Here is a 15,167-nt window from a genome sequence, read left to right as displayed (position 1 = left end):
TCTGTAGATCCAGCTGAAGATCAGTTATGAAACTCGCTGAAACGCTTCAACGCATTTCATTCGATTTCCTGATAAAACTGCGTTACGCAATTCTGCATGGCAAGATGTTAAAATCAAACAACTAGTTTGATGAAAAATTATCTATTGCTAAGAGAATCAGTCTTGATCAAGAATACAATCAGATTTAAAAGACGCAGCGTATGAGGACGCTTGTGTCAAAGTCGTCCTGAGCCCTACACAGAGCACTCGGCCGAAAACCGTTTCCCTTCCGGTACGATACCTTCCGGTCAACACACCTACAAAGCGACTTCCTTTATGAATATTTTTGACAGATTATGAAATTCGAAACTGTATTTCAATACAAGCGAGTGGCTGTAAAAAGATAAAGGTCAGCTTTAGGCAAGAGTGTTGCACGTTTACCATCTCACAAACATGGAGAAGGATGAATGCAGGTCGTTATCGAAGAGTATTTGTATAGAATTTGCCCGTGATCAAGTTTTGAGAGCTCAGCAGCTATTGGAACGATTTCGTTTATGCGACTGCCCCGATGTCGGCGGATTCGAATGTCGTTGCGTCAGTGAAGAAGTAATGGAGACTATCGGGAATAGAAGCTACACGGAGAGGAGCACACAAACAGAGGAAAATAATCGTAAGTCAGATACTGAAAAGCTGCTGACAAAAGCAAGCGAAGTTTGTCGTATTTTTACGGTTTAGCAAGCGCGTGTTCGAATGTCCTGATGGACGTGTATTATGGTAATTGATCATCAAGTGATCGTACCACTAGGGGTGCATAAACAGTAATTTGTAAGAAAGTCAGTCAATTCGGCGAAGATACACGGTATTCTTACGCCTGTGTATGTTTTTTTTTATGTAGGATCGACTCCTCTGAAGTCGTCATTGTTCTATCGAAGTGATTCAAGCTCTGCAGCAGATTTGCGAGATGGTCCTCCAAACTTCAATATACAACGGAACGTTGTTAGCGTCGCCAGAAATTATTTCCCAGATGATCAAACTTACGATGGAATCAAGAATCCCTATGTCTTGGTTATAAACAATGTAAATTTTTACAACGATCCGCGACCGAGGAATGGAGCACGACATGATCTCGACAACTTGAAACGGTTTATGAAAGAGGCTGGATTCCGATCTGTTGAAGAGCGCATACATTCCGATTTACGGAAAAAACAGATGCTGGCCATTCTTGAGGAAACTCGACTAAATGGGGCACTAGGTGAGTGGTCATGGATAATCTGATTTTATTTTCCTTAAATTTAGCAGAGAGGATAGGTTTGCGACGTCACGTTTTCGGGTGATCGCTGAGTTTGTGACCGGAAGTTGTCGCCCAGTTGCTAGACCTTGCTACTTCCCTGACTAAGTCTGGGGGCGGGGGGGGGGGGGGGGTGGGGACACAACCAAACATAGGGGCTAGGGGTGCACTTGAAGAAAACAAATACTGCTGTCGCTCATTTTAGCAGTCAAATAAAGCTCGAATCACTCCCAGATTGGTCTCCTTAAGGGTTTCTATTGAAGGGGTGCATGGAAAAAAGCCCTAAGTGACTCTTGATCTCATGTCAAATTCTCCTTCACTGTACAAGGAAGTGAAAAGCAATTTGTTTGGAGAATTTTGCGGTCTATCAGATGTAGACTACGAGTAGTCCCTCTTTCGCTTAGTCCGTCGTGCGTGACGCGAAAGAGAACCGCGAGAAAAAAATGGCCGCGCGAAATCCTGGAGGCGAGGAGCGCGCGAAAGGAGGGACTACCGCCTAAGCCCAAGAGTTTGAATTATGCGTTGCTCTCACAACGCAAAAATATGATTGGCCTATGTTAGGAGCGTTGACAACGTCTTGTCAACATTCGAGATACCTGAGACGTCTTGCAGGAATGTTTTGGAACCGGAGCAAATCGAAGCGGTACCAGAGCAAATCGAAGCTTTGGAATCGAGCTTCGCAAGCCGTGATGTTCTTGCGAATCTGCCAACAGGCTTTGGAAAGATTTAAATTTATCCAGTGTTTTGTTTGGGAAAGCTTTCTGCCTCTAACCCAACTGTGAGCGTGTTAGTGATTTCGCTGCTCAACAACATCGTCTAAGTCAGCGACTATAAATTCACTGAGCTTGGCCTTTTTCTGCCGTCCATTTGAAAGATTGAACCGGACTCTCACTTGAAACCGGACATTCACCTGAAATTTTCCGCTGCTATCGGCAAACATTTCACCGCAGTTGGATGATCTCCTATGTATAATGTATAATGTATCATGTAAATTCTCGGTTGAAACTCTGTTGAAATTTTCGCAATAACTTTTAGACGCAGCGAAAATCGTTACAAGAGGCCTCTTTCGCCGTCTTCTTTTTAAAACTTCTTTGGCAGTTTCGCTGAACGAACACTGAACGAAGATATACTTCTCACGGCATATGTTTTTGCCTGGCTATTTGAAGAGTAGAGTAGAGCAATTTTATTCAGATCTCCTGGGGCTATTGATAACAGGCGATAATAAGAGGACGTCAAGATGAGAAATCCTACACCGAAAAATCACTCGGCCGTGAAAGGGCAAACTCTTGGGCTTAGGCGGTAGTCCCTCCTTTCGCGTGCTCCTAGCCCCCAGGATTTCGCGCGGCCATTTTTTTCTCGCGAATTTCTTTCGCGTCACGCACGACGGACTAAGCGAAAGAGGGACTACTCGTAGTCTAATCAGATGTCACTTTGGGTCTTTTTGCATGCACCCTTTCAATTAAAATTTTCAAGGACCTTTCATATGGGAGTCTCTCCCCCCCCCCCCCCCCCCTGCATTCAAAGTTTGGATCTGATTCAAAGGGGTTCTCAATTCGAATCACTCGTTAGTTTTGTTGATATTGAATCTTATGATATTCTTTATGGTGCTGTTTTAGCTGAACATGACAGTTTCATCTGCATTATTATGAGTCACGGAAATGAAGAGGGTATCCTGGGAATAGACAGTCAAGCCATACCAGTTGATGACATAACTGCAAAATTTCAAGGTGGGGATCAGTGCCCCCAGCTAGTGACCAAGCCTAAACTGTTCTTCCTTCAAGCATGCAGAGGAGATGTTGATGACAAAGGGTATTATGTACCAAGAGGACCAAGGTCTCAAGATGTTTATGCAGATTCTGATCATTTCCAGGAGATGCCTGTAAAACTGCCATCGGATGCAGACTTTTTGATTGCCTACTCAACCACCAAGGGCTATGTATCCCACAGAAGATTTATAGACAGTGCAAGGACTGCAGCAGCCTATGGGGAGAGTCTGGGCTCGTGGTTCATCTCTTGTTTGGTGCAGGTTTTGCGAGCAAATTCTCACAAAGAAGACCTGATGACTATGCTGACCCGAGTGAACAAGGCCATGAGCGAGTTTTACACAGAAGGAGGAAGCAAGCAGATTTCATGTCAGCTTTCCATGCTTACTAAAAAGGTTTACTTTGCCAGTTTTCTCAACAAGAACTCTGCTGCAGTAGCTGCAGTGTAAAGTAACCATATAACAAATTGAATTGACCACATTTCTTCGTTAAGATAACTTAAACAAAGAATTGTTAATTGTTTTGAAAAGTAGTCACTGACACAACTTTTTAATGCAGATTTGAAGAATTCCTTGGGTTAAGTTAACAATGTGCGTGAAATTTAGAAATTTTAATTGATGAAAATTATATGCAGGAGTACACATTTAACATAATTATACATTTTAGATAATGTCACAGGCAAGATCAGAAATTTTACTTATGAAGGGAAAATGTGTACCGAATGTGCATGTGGAGACAATATTAAATTAAACAAAACAGCTGAGACTATTCAGTCACAAATGAACTACTAACACATAATTTACATTGCCACAATGCCTAATTTAAGTGTAATGACTTCTTTAGACAGATTTCAAGTCCTTTCTAAGGTGTAATAATAGGAAAAAAATACTTGACTGCATGCACACTTTTGTAAATATAGAGCTGTCATTTTTTGGTATAAAATACCATTATCGTCATTGTAAAATACATAGCACTTATTATTATATAGTAAGTAGAAGGGACTAAAATAGTTTGTCACAATGGAGATAACAATTACTTTGAGTTACTCCATAATGTTTACAAGTTTATCTTCATGACATGAAAAAATAAAAAAAAATTCACAGAATTATTGAGTAAAATTGGAACACTAACATTACTTTTAAATGCCTGTAATACAGAATGATCTAATTAGAGTATTTTTTTTTGAAAAAAAAAAGAAAAGAAAAAAGAAACACCAACCATACAAGCAACTTCAAAGCAAGTTTAGTCGTTGAATTATATATTGAAGATTTAAATTTTCATAGTCAAATACCAGCACCTTTAATTATGTTAAATTTATAGTATTTAAAGATTGGTTATTCACAAAATCCTTAAAAATAATAAAAGTATATATATTTATCTTCAGTTGTCCGTTTATGATTCTTGTGGTGTGTCTCAATGTAGTTAACATGACCAGATAAAGTACCTGTTCATTTTGATCATAACAAAGTCCACACAAACCTGTTATTGAGAAAATTAACTTCTGTGATTACAATTTTTTGCAGGAAATAAACCAGTTTCTACTGATTCAGATCGTGAATAAAGTACAATGACCATGTTTTCTTGAGAGTCCTCCATTTTTCTACCATTCATTGTGAATTTCTTTCATTTGAATCAACCAACTTGAGTCCATTACAAAATGGACATTTCTGGACAATTGCATTCATTCTTCAATCATTATGCAATTAATGTAAGAGAACATTAATCCTTGAGTCTTACCATAAACAAAAGCCAGTTTTCAAGTTACATACATATTATGGTGCAAATAGATTTAACTCAAGTTTCACAGGCTTCAACCTTTTCATCCCTAATATTGATCAGAATCTTGTTTCTCCTCACAATATCTTATCCATGAAGCCATGCAAGAACTCAGGGAAAAAATGGATATCATCATCAGTAAATTTCAAATGCAGACAGTAAAAGACAACCTCATGAAAAATAGGAGGCATAACACATGATTTGTAGAAGAGAAGAACTGTTTTATTGAGTCTGATGTATGGTTAAATACCCTCGCTTATAATAATATTACCTAACTGTTGCATATCATTACTTTGGTATCCAAGTAAATTACTTTCTAATTCCTGTGAAGGTGTATAATAATAGGACTGTTTTGGTATTTTCATGTGGAATAACAGGCCACTCATAAAGCATATGACCCATGGACACTACTAAAATTATTGATTAAATTTTGTTCTTTGTTGGTACTTAACAAGGCATGTCCAATGCCTGGGAGAGTAGAAAATAGATCACATTCACTGCACAGTAACTTAGGACATGCCACGTAGCTTAGTACCAATTGAACCAAAAAATATTTTTTCATTACTTATCGTTAGCTAGCACATAAATCCCTCAAACATTAAAGTTTTGAATTTAAGTTTCTGGGATTTCTAACCTACTAAAAAGTAAAAACATCCTGTAAAATGAAAATATGACCAAATATTAAATAAATAATAACACTGGAGTTTTTCATATGATGTACTCAGGATCCTCTTGTATTGTTGCGTCTATGTGTATAAACACTACAGGACTACAGCTTGCTCTTGTGTCCCTATAATAGTTACTTCCCAATAAAGCTTATTAAAACTTGTGCTTGACATCAGAAACAGGTGTTCCAAACATGGCCTCTCCCAAATCCTCGCTGAGTTCTGCAAGCTTCTTGGGGTTGTTGTAATGAGTGACAGCCTGAGCCATTGCCCACGCCCTTTTCTTGGGGTTGTCGCTCTTGAAGATTCCTGAGCCAACAAAGACGCCGTCCACTCCAAGCTGCATCAGTAGTGCTACATCAGCAGGTGTGGCTAAAAGAACAATCAAGGGTTAAGACACTCACTAGGCTTTAAGAATTTTAAAGATAAAGCTCTGTCAGCTGGCATGTCGAGGGCTAGCCTTAGATTACAGGCATCTCCTTGGCATCTCTTTGATGTCTCATTCATCACCAAGGAAGAGACATCTTACACAATACAGTGTGAAGTTTTGACCCAAAAATGTCTGCACTCATGATGTAGCTTTTCAGAGATCGGATAGTTTGTAACTTGAATACAAAATTTCATAATCAAGCAAAATCTAATCAGATACTATAGGGGTTATGATGAATACAGCAGGAGTAGCCTGTTTAAATACGTTTGCGTGAAAATTTTCCAGTTGATAGATTGTTTTAAAATTTTTACTGCAGTCAGACAATGAGCTACTCGTGTCAGAAATGCAAAAAAAAAAATTGGGGGGTCACCAACTTCTATGAGATAAAGCGTGTGGAAAACTACCCTGATTTTGAGGATTGGTGCACATAATTCAGCATGGTCTACAGGGGTTTATAGTTAAAAATATCGAAGGCGAGTCAATGGAAGCAAATGATCTTGGTCATATTTTGTAGAAGTGGGTCTGCTGTGCAAATATTTCCAAATGTTACCAAGGCTTTCATAACATTTAACCTGTCTAGAGGGATTTGAAACTATTGCACAGACAAACGAAAAGCTAAGAAGAACAGAATTTGATAGTGCATTTTGCAAAAAATTCAAACTTCTAGTTGCTGGATTTTCTTCATTTTTTCGCTAAACATAGAAAATTGGCAGAGAAAATGATCCATCAAAAGAAAAATAGGGGTCACTGAAAATCCAAGATCGTTAAATCCACGCAAAGCTATTATAGCAGTGGCACTGCCCTATCATTGTTCATTTTATTACTTAGCATGCTCTTATGCATGTGGCGTGTGAATTTACATGCCCAGTAAGGATGTGCAGAAACAATAATTTTTAGCGCAAACGTCCTTAAGTTGAGCTAAACAGGAGTAGAATTTATTACCCTCAAACCAAAGAAAATATAGCAAAAGTAGGTCTACAATGTGTAAATGTAGTTTGTTAAATCATAGTCATTATATTTACTGGTTACACATGTAGAAACTGAAACAATACATGTACATGTACTTACCCAGACCTCCAGCAGCAAAGTTTACAACTGGCAGGCGTCCCATCTCAGCGGTCTTTTGAAGAAGCTCAAATGGAACCCTCAACTCTTTTGCATAGGAGAATAGTTCAGCTGAGTCTAATGACTGTGCATGACGAATTTGATTGCGGATGGTTCTTGCATGGCGAACAGCTTCAGCAACATCACCTATGAGTAAGACGATCAAGGTGTTATTTAACTCTCAGTACAACTCAAGAAGTTTCTCTTAAAAATGCTCAAGACCCTCAACAGGTATTCCTGGTAAGCTTGAGCGACATGCATCTTTCAGAAAAGGTTTTTCAAAGTCCCTGAGTCTAAGTCCATATTGAATCAAGTGCACATAATATGTCTGCAGAAACTGGTAAAAAGTACAGCAAGCATAATATTATAAATCATATCGTAACACCTAATGGAACTTAACTTTTACTTGGCAAAATGTTTGACAATCTGAATTTAATTGAAAGTTGGACCCCTGGTACAACCGTAACATGTTGATATAATACTTGAATACAGTTTCACCTCCTAAAGCCGATACCCAGTAGGGAACTGTTGAAGTGTCCACTTAGTACAATCATATGTCCACTCATGGGAAGTTAAAAGTGTAAGATTTACACGTGTGTGGCCTGGACCATGGCTAAGCATCTGCCTATGGGAAGTGTCCACCCACAGCAGTGTCCGTTAGCAGAGTTCAGTTGGACTCAGTTGTGCATTGGGTGGACAATACCATGCAAAGAAATGAATCGCTATCAAGTGAATGACTATTGACAAAACAAACTCTGCTTTCCACTGGATAACACTATCTCTTGAGCGAATGGGCCTGCATGTACAGTCAACTCACCTTGTGGACACCCCGCTATTATGGACACTTGTTATTGGACAAAATCCAGATCCCCCATGAAAGCTATAGAGGATTGACTGGAAATGACTCCCGCCATTACGGACTCTCACTATGGAATTACAGACACTTCCGTGGTACCAAAATGATAAGTTTATTGTTTTGACTCTCGATAAAGTGTACACCACATACTTCTCATATAACATAATTATGTAAAATTACAGTCTGCTTCAAAAGACTTCTGGAATGTTTACTTTAAGTGACACATTCAACGCATAAAAAAGATTTAAAATAACTTCACAGACACTGACATGTTATTTACTACATGTTAAGGGCACTTTTTATCTCACACCCCGCTATTACGGACACTTAACGACATCACCGAGCATGTCCGCTATAATCAGATTGTTGACTGTATTATGAAATGTTGTCCTTACCTGTTCCTGCTTGTCCTTTAGTCCTAATCATAGCTGCTCCCTCACTAATCCTTCTCAGAGCTTCTCCTAGGTCTCTTGCTCCACAAACGAAGGGCACTGTAAACTTGTGTTTGTCAATGTGGTGTGACTCATCAGCAGGAGTCAACACTGTTGGAATAAACATTTATTCAACATATCAGGAACAAATAGGGTATTATACAGGTGACATCACTTTCCTTCTAATGAATTAGATCTAGCTGGCTATAAAGAACAAAGTTGCAACATACAGATGGTTGATCTAAAAACCTCAGGAGACTAACTGAATTGGAAGCCACTTGAACGAGTATGTTACTTAATAAATAAAAAGAAACCACAGCTGTGATGTTACATGCAAATCTGAGTTAATGGTCTTTACCTTAGCTGGAATATTCACCTTTTAAAGGTCAGTTCCTCCTAATCATTACCCTTTGACCTTTTGTGACTGTGTGATCACCTTGACAGAATATCACAACTTATAATCCATCAAATATTTCCGCTTGCATGCGATCGGTCTAAACGTGCCTCATGATTTTCCGCTACTAAAACTGGGGAATATCTGAATGATATTCCCAAATTTTCAAAACTGCACATGTTGTGAAAATTTTTTTCAAGGATAATAAACATGCAATAGCCTCAATTTGGAGCAGGAATATGCTCGGTTATTTGTTTATGTTATGTTTATTTATAATTTACCTTCTGATTCGTCAATCATGTCCACACCAATTGCCTCTAAGATCTGTGCCTCGGCAAAGTGTCCAATCCTGGCTTTAGCCATCACAGGGATTGTGACTGCCTTCATGATTTCTTTCGTCCTCTAAAAATTATGCACAACAGGATCATGACAAGTTATAGAAGCTCTTGGGTAGAAGGGGTTAGAAGATTGCATCATGTTTGAGCTTGCAGCAGAATTTAGGGTTGAGGTGTCACACAGTATGCTAACTAAGGCAGCACATGCATTGATCTGAAGTTTCAAAATTATTGCAATTTGCAACTAAATCCAATGTACCTTGGGATCAGTCATTCTTGCTACCCCTCCCTGTTTACGAATGTCAGCTGGAACTCTTTCCAAGGACATCACAGCACAGGCCTGTAATAACACAAAACAACAACGTCAGTGTTCAGTTAATAATTTAATCAAATGTAATTGAGGTGATATTGGCTTCATGAAAAGGGTACAAAAAAAAAATATTTCCCAGTCGCCTTTCAGGTTAAGTTGAAGGCTTTACGTGCTAGCTCAAGGACTTTCTTTGATGGGCTTATTTCATCTACCACCTGAAAGCCCGAAAGATATTACTGCACAAGCCCAATGGAAAAGCCACTGATTAAGTCTCCTAGACAGGAGTTACATGGAGTCGGACACTTCTGATATGGCATTCACCCACCACAACAATCAGTACTTGGCTAACAGTTACATGTTACACTAACCTTTTTAACTCAGGACTACATCTACACAACTTGAAGAAAACTCACAATTTTGCACACAAAGACTTTTATCAAGTTGCCCAGTGGCCAAACTAACCCCTGCATTTTCAGCTACTCTTGCTTCTTCTGCTGTAGTGACATCCATTATAATTCCTCCTTTAGCCATTTGCGCCAATCCTGCTTTGACCTTGAAGGTTCCTGTCATGGGGAAACAAAATGATGACCGTGAAATCATGCTAACTGGGTAAATACAATTAATTGTAACAAACAAACAAACAAACAAACAATTTCCCAAGATCACGGGAAAGGAAACTTCCAGATAGCATTCCAGCCCCAGCTGTTAGAAGGCTGGATAATGCTATCCACCAGATAAATAACTATCAACTGGAAAAATGAAAGACTGTGTTAACAAAACAAACTACGCTATCAGCTGGGTGGATAGCATTATCTACCTTTCAGACATCCTGGGTCTGCAGGACACCCCTCCCAAAACAAATGAAAAATTCGCTCTAAAGATGGTTGGTCACTTTTTCCCAACAATACAAGAAAAAAAAAATAGGCATTGCTCCCCCCCTAAATCTAGCCCCTCCCCCCACCCAAAAGACTTGCCTGTTTTGTGTTGGAATACAGTAACATCTTTGGAGTCTTTCCCTGTTGGTATACCATTCAATGTCAAGTTACTCACTTCCAGTTGCAAATCTAGACAAAACATAAATTATCAAAAAATTAGAGAAAATAAAATTAAATAGATGAATGAATGGACAAAAGGGCAAACAAATGAATTGCTAAAAAAAACCACTGAAATCATCAATCACGGAATATATGCAGCTAAATATCTCAAAGAACATAACTGAAAAGTATCACTCTGAAAAATACACCCCCCCCCCCCCCCAACCACTCCCAGCCATCTCTATCTAGTAATGACCACTCACTCCCTTTGTCAACTTTGGTATCTTTTGCTTATAAAGCTAGAGTTTTAATATTTATCTTTCAGTTCTGTTTAACAAACTTCTAAAGCTAAAATCTTCCTTGGGGTTGCTTTAGCTAAAAACTTCCACTTCTCACCGTGGCATCTACTGAACAAGCCTTCTTTGTTCTTCAACTTTGAAGGCATGCAACGAGTTGACTTTAAGGTCAATAAATACTTGACATTACATCTCTCCACCTCCCTTTAAATCTAGCCAATGTCAATCTCCTCTACTAACAACTTTGTTATCTTTTGTTAAGTAAACACTGTTTTAGTTTACAAAAACGGGTGTTCATCAGAGTCAACATGGGCCAGTTAGTTTCGAAACTAACTTAATTAATGAAAATAGGTCTACGAACTTTTTTAGTAATAATCAAACAACAATTGTCATTACTCTTGCTTAAAAGACGCAAACTGGACCTTATTTTTGAATTTCGAAATCCCGAAATTGCATTGATCAGAGTTGTTGCGAAATGCCAATCATCGTGACCGTATACAAGAAGAACGTGTCCGTCATGGTTTCACATAGATGCATTGTTGTTTTTCACAACAAGACAAGCAAATTTTCCGCCGATTAACAGTTCTGAGGTCTTTTTACGCTACCCGTAGTTACAAATCATGCTATTTAACCTAATTGACGACGCAAGCAACGCATAGGTAAAGGGACTCGAACCGAAACCTGTGTTGCATAACGGACTGTAGGGTTAGGTTCTAAATTTTGGACAGCTTTTAGCTACAACAACAAAGAAACATTAAGTCACTGATGAAATTGCATTATCTTGGGCCAAACTAAACATCAAGTAAAGGAGGTTTTTTTTTTGTTAAGTGCCTGTCTAATCGTACGTAGTGGGCAATTTTCGATTGGCTTTACGAGAAAGTACTACATGTAACTTAGTTTGGTAAATGAATATTAGCAATACACAACTTACCGCTTGTTACACCATTTACATTCGGGACTGGAATCGTATTAGACATGGCTACTTGATGAAATTAGTGCTTCCACAATCTGCAGGAGTGCTTCGTAGATCCGTCTGTTATGCAAGCAAGTAGAATAGAAGTTACTGATGGTTTAATGACCAAATTTGACCAGGCTTTCAAAGACAACACGTGTAAACGACAGCAAATATTGCGGGCTCAAACACCAAGAACTCAAGGGGAGGTGGAGGGAAGGAAACTCAATGTTGATAACCCATGATATGAAACTAACCGATTTATTGTAATAAAGACTCGATATTTCATCAATGTTCCTAAAATTTTCGTATAATTTAAAATTAAAAACATATTAGTAAAATTGGCGATAACCACAAATGTGACAGCTTTACAACATTCGAGCCACCCCTCTCATGTAAAAGGTCCTGTCTTACGCAATTATTGCAGTGTAAATCGAGTCATCCAACATGTCAGGAACTCGCGCCCGTTTACGTATCGGCGTTTTGGCAATCCAGGGAGCGTTCTTCGAGCACAGAGCGGCATTGCTCAAAGCTGCGAAGAATTCGACCTTCAGCAGAAGCATTGACGTCGAGGTTTTAGACGTCAGGGAACCACATCAGTTGTCGGACTTGGACGGCCTGATTCTACCCGGAGGGGAAAGCACCACCATGAGTTTGTTCCTTCAGTCTAGCAACTTTGAAGACGAGTTGAAAGACTGGGTCGCTTCCAAAGAGAAACCCAAAGTTGTGTGGGGAACATGCGCTGGCTTGATTTTACTTTCAAATGATATAGAGGCTCAGAAAGAAGGTGGACAATCAAAGGTAGAAACCAACAACAGGGGGTTCCCGTGCTGGCGAGTCGGGGACGTGGGAGTTTGTACTCTGTCAAACGTGGGGCATTTTATAGAGTTAACAGAGGGCGCAATTGTTCTGGGTCTTTCTGAATAGGATATTTCCCCTTTATTCCTCCTAGATCTATATCCATGACTGTCTTTCACAAGATTGTAGCCTTTTAAAAATTATTAATAATAATTACGCGCGGGGGGGAGGGTGGTACTTCTTAAATGGGCTACGTAGGTATGTGCGGGCGTAAAAGGTATGGTTTTGCAGCCGTTTTGGTCATAAATAGGGTATCGATTTTGGCCATTTTGGTCATAAATAGCGCATAGTTTTTGCAAGTTCTAGTCTTGAATTGGGTATGTTTTTAAGAGGAAGTTACTTTTTCATCATTATCGATAAGAATGTCAAGAAAAGCCCTTCACAAAGTATGCTCATAGCAACTTAACATTGGTCTGAACCAGAGAATTAATTTATAAGGCAGGTCTGAAACAGGGTATTAAGGGTCAGGGCATAAATAGGGTAGGGAAATCCCAGATTTTGGTCACAAATAAGAGTAAGAGTTTTGGGAAGTAGTCCGAACACCCCCACCCAATTTTTGTAGGATTACCCATCCCAAGATAATTACCCATCCAGTCTTCCCTATTCTGGGAAAACCCAAGATTGGATTCTTAAATCAAAACATGGATTTTGGGTTTCTTTACTAAACAGATTAATCTAAGATCATTCAGATCGTGGTGCAACAGAGGAACAGAAGAATCCTTGCCCTGGGCAGATTCTGCCATTCCTTTGGTAGTTAGAGCCCTGTCACCTTAGGAATCATCCTATTCGTTTTCTCTTATTCTGCCTCCCATGGACTTCCCTTACCAAGGGTTCCTGCCTCCTGTTCCCCATTGAGGTGAAAATTTCTTAGAGCATTTTTTTTTCCAGCTACACACTCACGCAGTGGAAATAAACATAAAACAAAGCAAAATGCCAAAAAAAACCCACAGAAATAGACAAGTGCAGGTTTAAAACCAGTTCCTGTAGTTCGTGTTTACTACAAAACAGACTGTGTTTGAGCTAAACATGAATACAATATAGATGCAGAGAGATTTTAGATTATTAAAGATAATGGCTTATGAATTAATTTTATTGTACTTTATTCCTTATCATTAGATTGGTGGTATTGATGTCACAACTTCCAGGAATTTTTTTGGACGTCAGGTGAACAGTTTTGAGGCAAAAGTCAACCTTCATGATAAATTCCTTTTTGCTCAGAGTGGGACTGTTAATGGATGCAGTAATGGGGACACTGATACTGGTTACCACGGTGTTTTTATTCGGGCTCCGGCAGTTGTGTCAGTCAACAGTCCTAAAGTCGAAGTCCTAGCAACTGTTGATTTGCCGCAAAGAGAAGAACCTGTAGTTGTGGGTGTGGCTCAAGACAACTTGATCGCAACTGCATTTCATCCAGAATTGACAGAGGATACAAGGTTTCATGCATATTTTTTAAGGCAGATTTTAGAGAGGACAAATACAGGAGAAAAAGATGGAAACTGAGAAAATAATTAACAATTCTATTGTTTGCCAAGCCAACGGTGAAATTGTTCAGCAGTGTGTCTTCAGAATTCAAAACTGTTAGATAGCTGGGTTAAATTATGCTGAAACTTATCCAAGGGAGCTGACTTTTGTTTTGAAAATAGGAATTCCACATTGTGGTATCTTTGTGTACAATTTTGAAGGCTATGGTTATGCTGATTTTATTTAAATTATTCATATTAATTCTTATCACTTTATTGTCATTGTGACTGGCTTCTTTTACTACTGTACTAAGTTATATTTATGGTATAAGTTTTAAAAGGTATTTACTCATTTACTTAAGATGTAATTTAATTGCAAAGACAGCTCAGATAAAGTGCTTTATTTATTTCTAGTATCTCAAATAATTTTCGGGATTATTCCCCCCCCCCCCCCCCCGGGGATTCTGGTTCAAAGTTAAGTAAGTTAAGTTTAGTTACCTGTAGACAAAGTTTAATATAAAAACTAGCAACTATTTAGTACATGTGTGAAAACTGAGTGCCATTTAATTAAGTACTGTACATATCTATCTGCTGTTTGTTTTACCCTACAAGAAGTGACAATCATTAGTAATTGCATTGTTGAATCATTTATCAGTGACAAGGGGTGACAACTGTAGTAGACAATGACAATGCCTCTTTTTTCCTAGTCTATGAAGCATGACAGAAAACAAAAATGCAAGAGCCTTTGTGAAAAACTACACACTTCTGTTTTGATTTTTTGTCAAAACACTTGCTATTTGAGTACTCTTGAAACAATGCCACTCATACTATTGGTAGATAAAACAAAGGTGTAGATGTAACTTATCACATGACAAAGAGACTCTTATTGTTTTTCATAATCATCCCATAATTGCCAACTAGATAAGCACATTGGTTCCTGAAGGGGAAAAGGACAGGGGTGTTAGTCGTACCTTTTAGGGGCTAAAAAGGCAGTTTTGGTACCTCTTATTGTGTTCAGCCTCAAAAGGTCCACAGCGGGGCTTTTGCAGTACGTTTACGTGGTATTAAGCTGAAAAAATTATGACAGGATATAATGTGTTGTTTTAGAACTGGTACCTTTAAGGGGTGAAAAAAATTTCAGGTAACACCCACAAAGCAGAAAATTTCTGACTGGTCCTCCCCCCCCCCCCCCCCCCTCCCACAAATCCCCAGGACAGGCTCAGTCCTACTCTATCA

At 38.9% G+C, this 15,167-nt stretch overlaps 3 protein-coding genes across 3 annotated transcripts; 2 read left to right on the top strand and 1 right to left on the bottom strand.

Annotated features, from left to right (window-relative positions):
* The first annotated feature begins 319 nt into the window (after positions 1–319).
* On the top strand, positions 320–4,413 carry LOC110051919 (caspase-3-like). The gene is made up of 3 exons (XM_020758020.2): positions 320–649; positions 875–1,231; positions 2,884–4,413. The coding sequence occupies exons 1-3, from the start codon at positions 433–435 to the stop codon at positions 3,477–3,479; spliced, it is 1,170 nt and encodes a 389-aa protein (XP_020613679.1). The 5' UTR covers positions 320–432; the 3' UTR covers positions 3,480–4,413.
* A 593-nt stretch (positions 4,414–5,006) lies between these two features.
* LOC110051920 (pyridoxal 5'-phosphate synthase subunit SNZERR-like) lies at positions 5,007–11,771 on the bottom strand. Its single transcript, XM_020758021.2, has 8 exons — positions 11,593–11,771; positions 10,306–10,395; positions 9,794–9,894; positions 9,281–9,361; positions 8,968–9,088; positions 8,257–8,403; positions 6,970–7,152; positions 5,007–5,843 (listed from the first exon to the last, which is right to left on the bottom strand). Exons 1-8 carry the CDS (start codon positions 11,636–11,638, stop codon positions 5,626–5,628), a joined length of 987 nt encoding a protein of 328 aa, XP_020613680.2. The 5' UTR covers positions 11,639–11,771; the 3' UTR covers positions 5,007–5,625.
* Positions 11,772–12,032: 261 nt separating this feature from the next.
* Positions 12,033–15,017, top strand: LOC110051922 (uncharacterized). The gene is made up of 2 exons (XM_020758022.2): positions 12,033–12,414; positions 13,588–15,017. The coding sequence occupies exons 1-2, from the start codon at positions 12,061–12,063 to the stop codon at positions 13,969–13,971; spliced, it is 738 nt and encodes a 245-aa protein (XP_020613681.1). The 5' UTR covers positions 12,033–12,060; the 3' UTR covers positions 13,972–15,017.
* Positions 15,018–15,167: the final 150 nt, after the last annotated feature.

The sequence above is a fragment of the Orbicella faveolata genome, unplaced genomic scaffold (assembly GCF_042242905.1).
Source record: "Orbicella faveolata isolate gen_17 unplaced genomic scaffold, um_ofav_v1 contig_47, whole genome shotgun sequence".
Taxonomy (NCBI): Eukaryota; Metazoa; Cnidaria; class Anthozoa; order Scleractinia; family Merulinidae; genus Orbicella; species Orbicella faveolata.
This window is presented reverse-complemented; position numbering and strand designations above follow the sequence as displayed.

What these genes read in the sequence shown, in the direction of transcription:
- LOC110051922 (XM_020758022.2), top strand. Translation starts at nt 12,061, where the DNA reads ATGTCAGGAACTCGCGCCCGTTTACGTATCGGCGTTTTGGCAATCCAG. An exon ending in AAGAAGGTGGACAATCAAAG is followed by an intron (nt 12,415 to 13,587) that starts GTAGAAACCAAC and finishes CCTTATCATTAG; the next exon opens with ATTGGTGGTATTGATGTCAC.
- LOC110051920 (XM_020758021.2), bottom strand. Translation starts at nt 11,638, where the DNA reads ATGTCTAATACGATTCCAGTCCCGAATGTAAATGGTGTAACAAGCG. An exon ending in CAAGAATGACTGATCCCAAG is followed by an intron (nt 9,089 to 9,280) that starts GTACATTGGATT and finishes CATAATTTTTAG; the next exon opens with AGGACGAAAGAAATCATGAA. An exon ending in TAAAGGACAAGCAGGAACAG is followed by an intron (nt 7,153 to 8,256) that starts GTAAGGACAACA and finishes TCTTACTCATAG; the next exon opens with GTGATGTTGCTGAAGCTGTT.
- LOC110051919 (XM_020758020.2), top strand. Translation starts at nt 433, where the DNA reads ATGGAGAAGGATGAATGCAGGTCGTTATCGAAGAGTATTTGTATAGAA. An exon ending in ACAAACAGAGGAAAATAATC is followed by an intron (nt 650 to 874) that starts GTAAGTCAGATA and finishes TTTTTTATGTAG; the next exon opens with GATCGACTCCTCTGAAGTCG. An exon ending in TCGACTAAATGGGGCACTAG is followed by an intron (nt 1,232 to 2,883) that starts GTGAGTGGTCAT and finishes GTGCTGTTTTAG; the next exon opens with CTGAACATGACAGTTTCATC.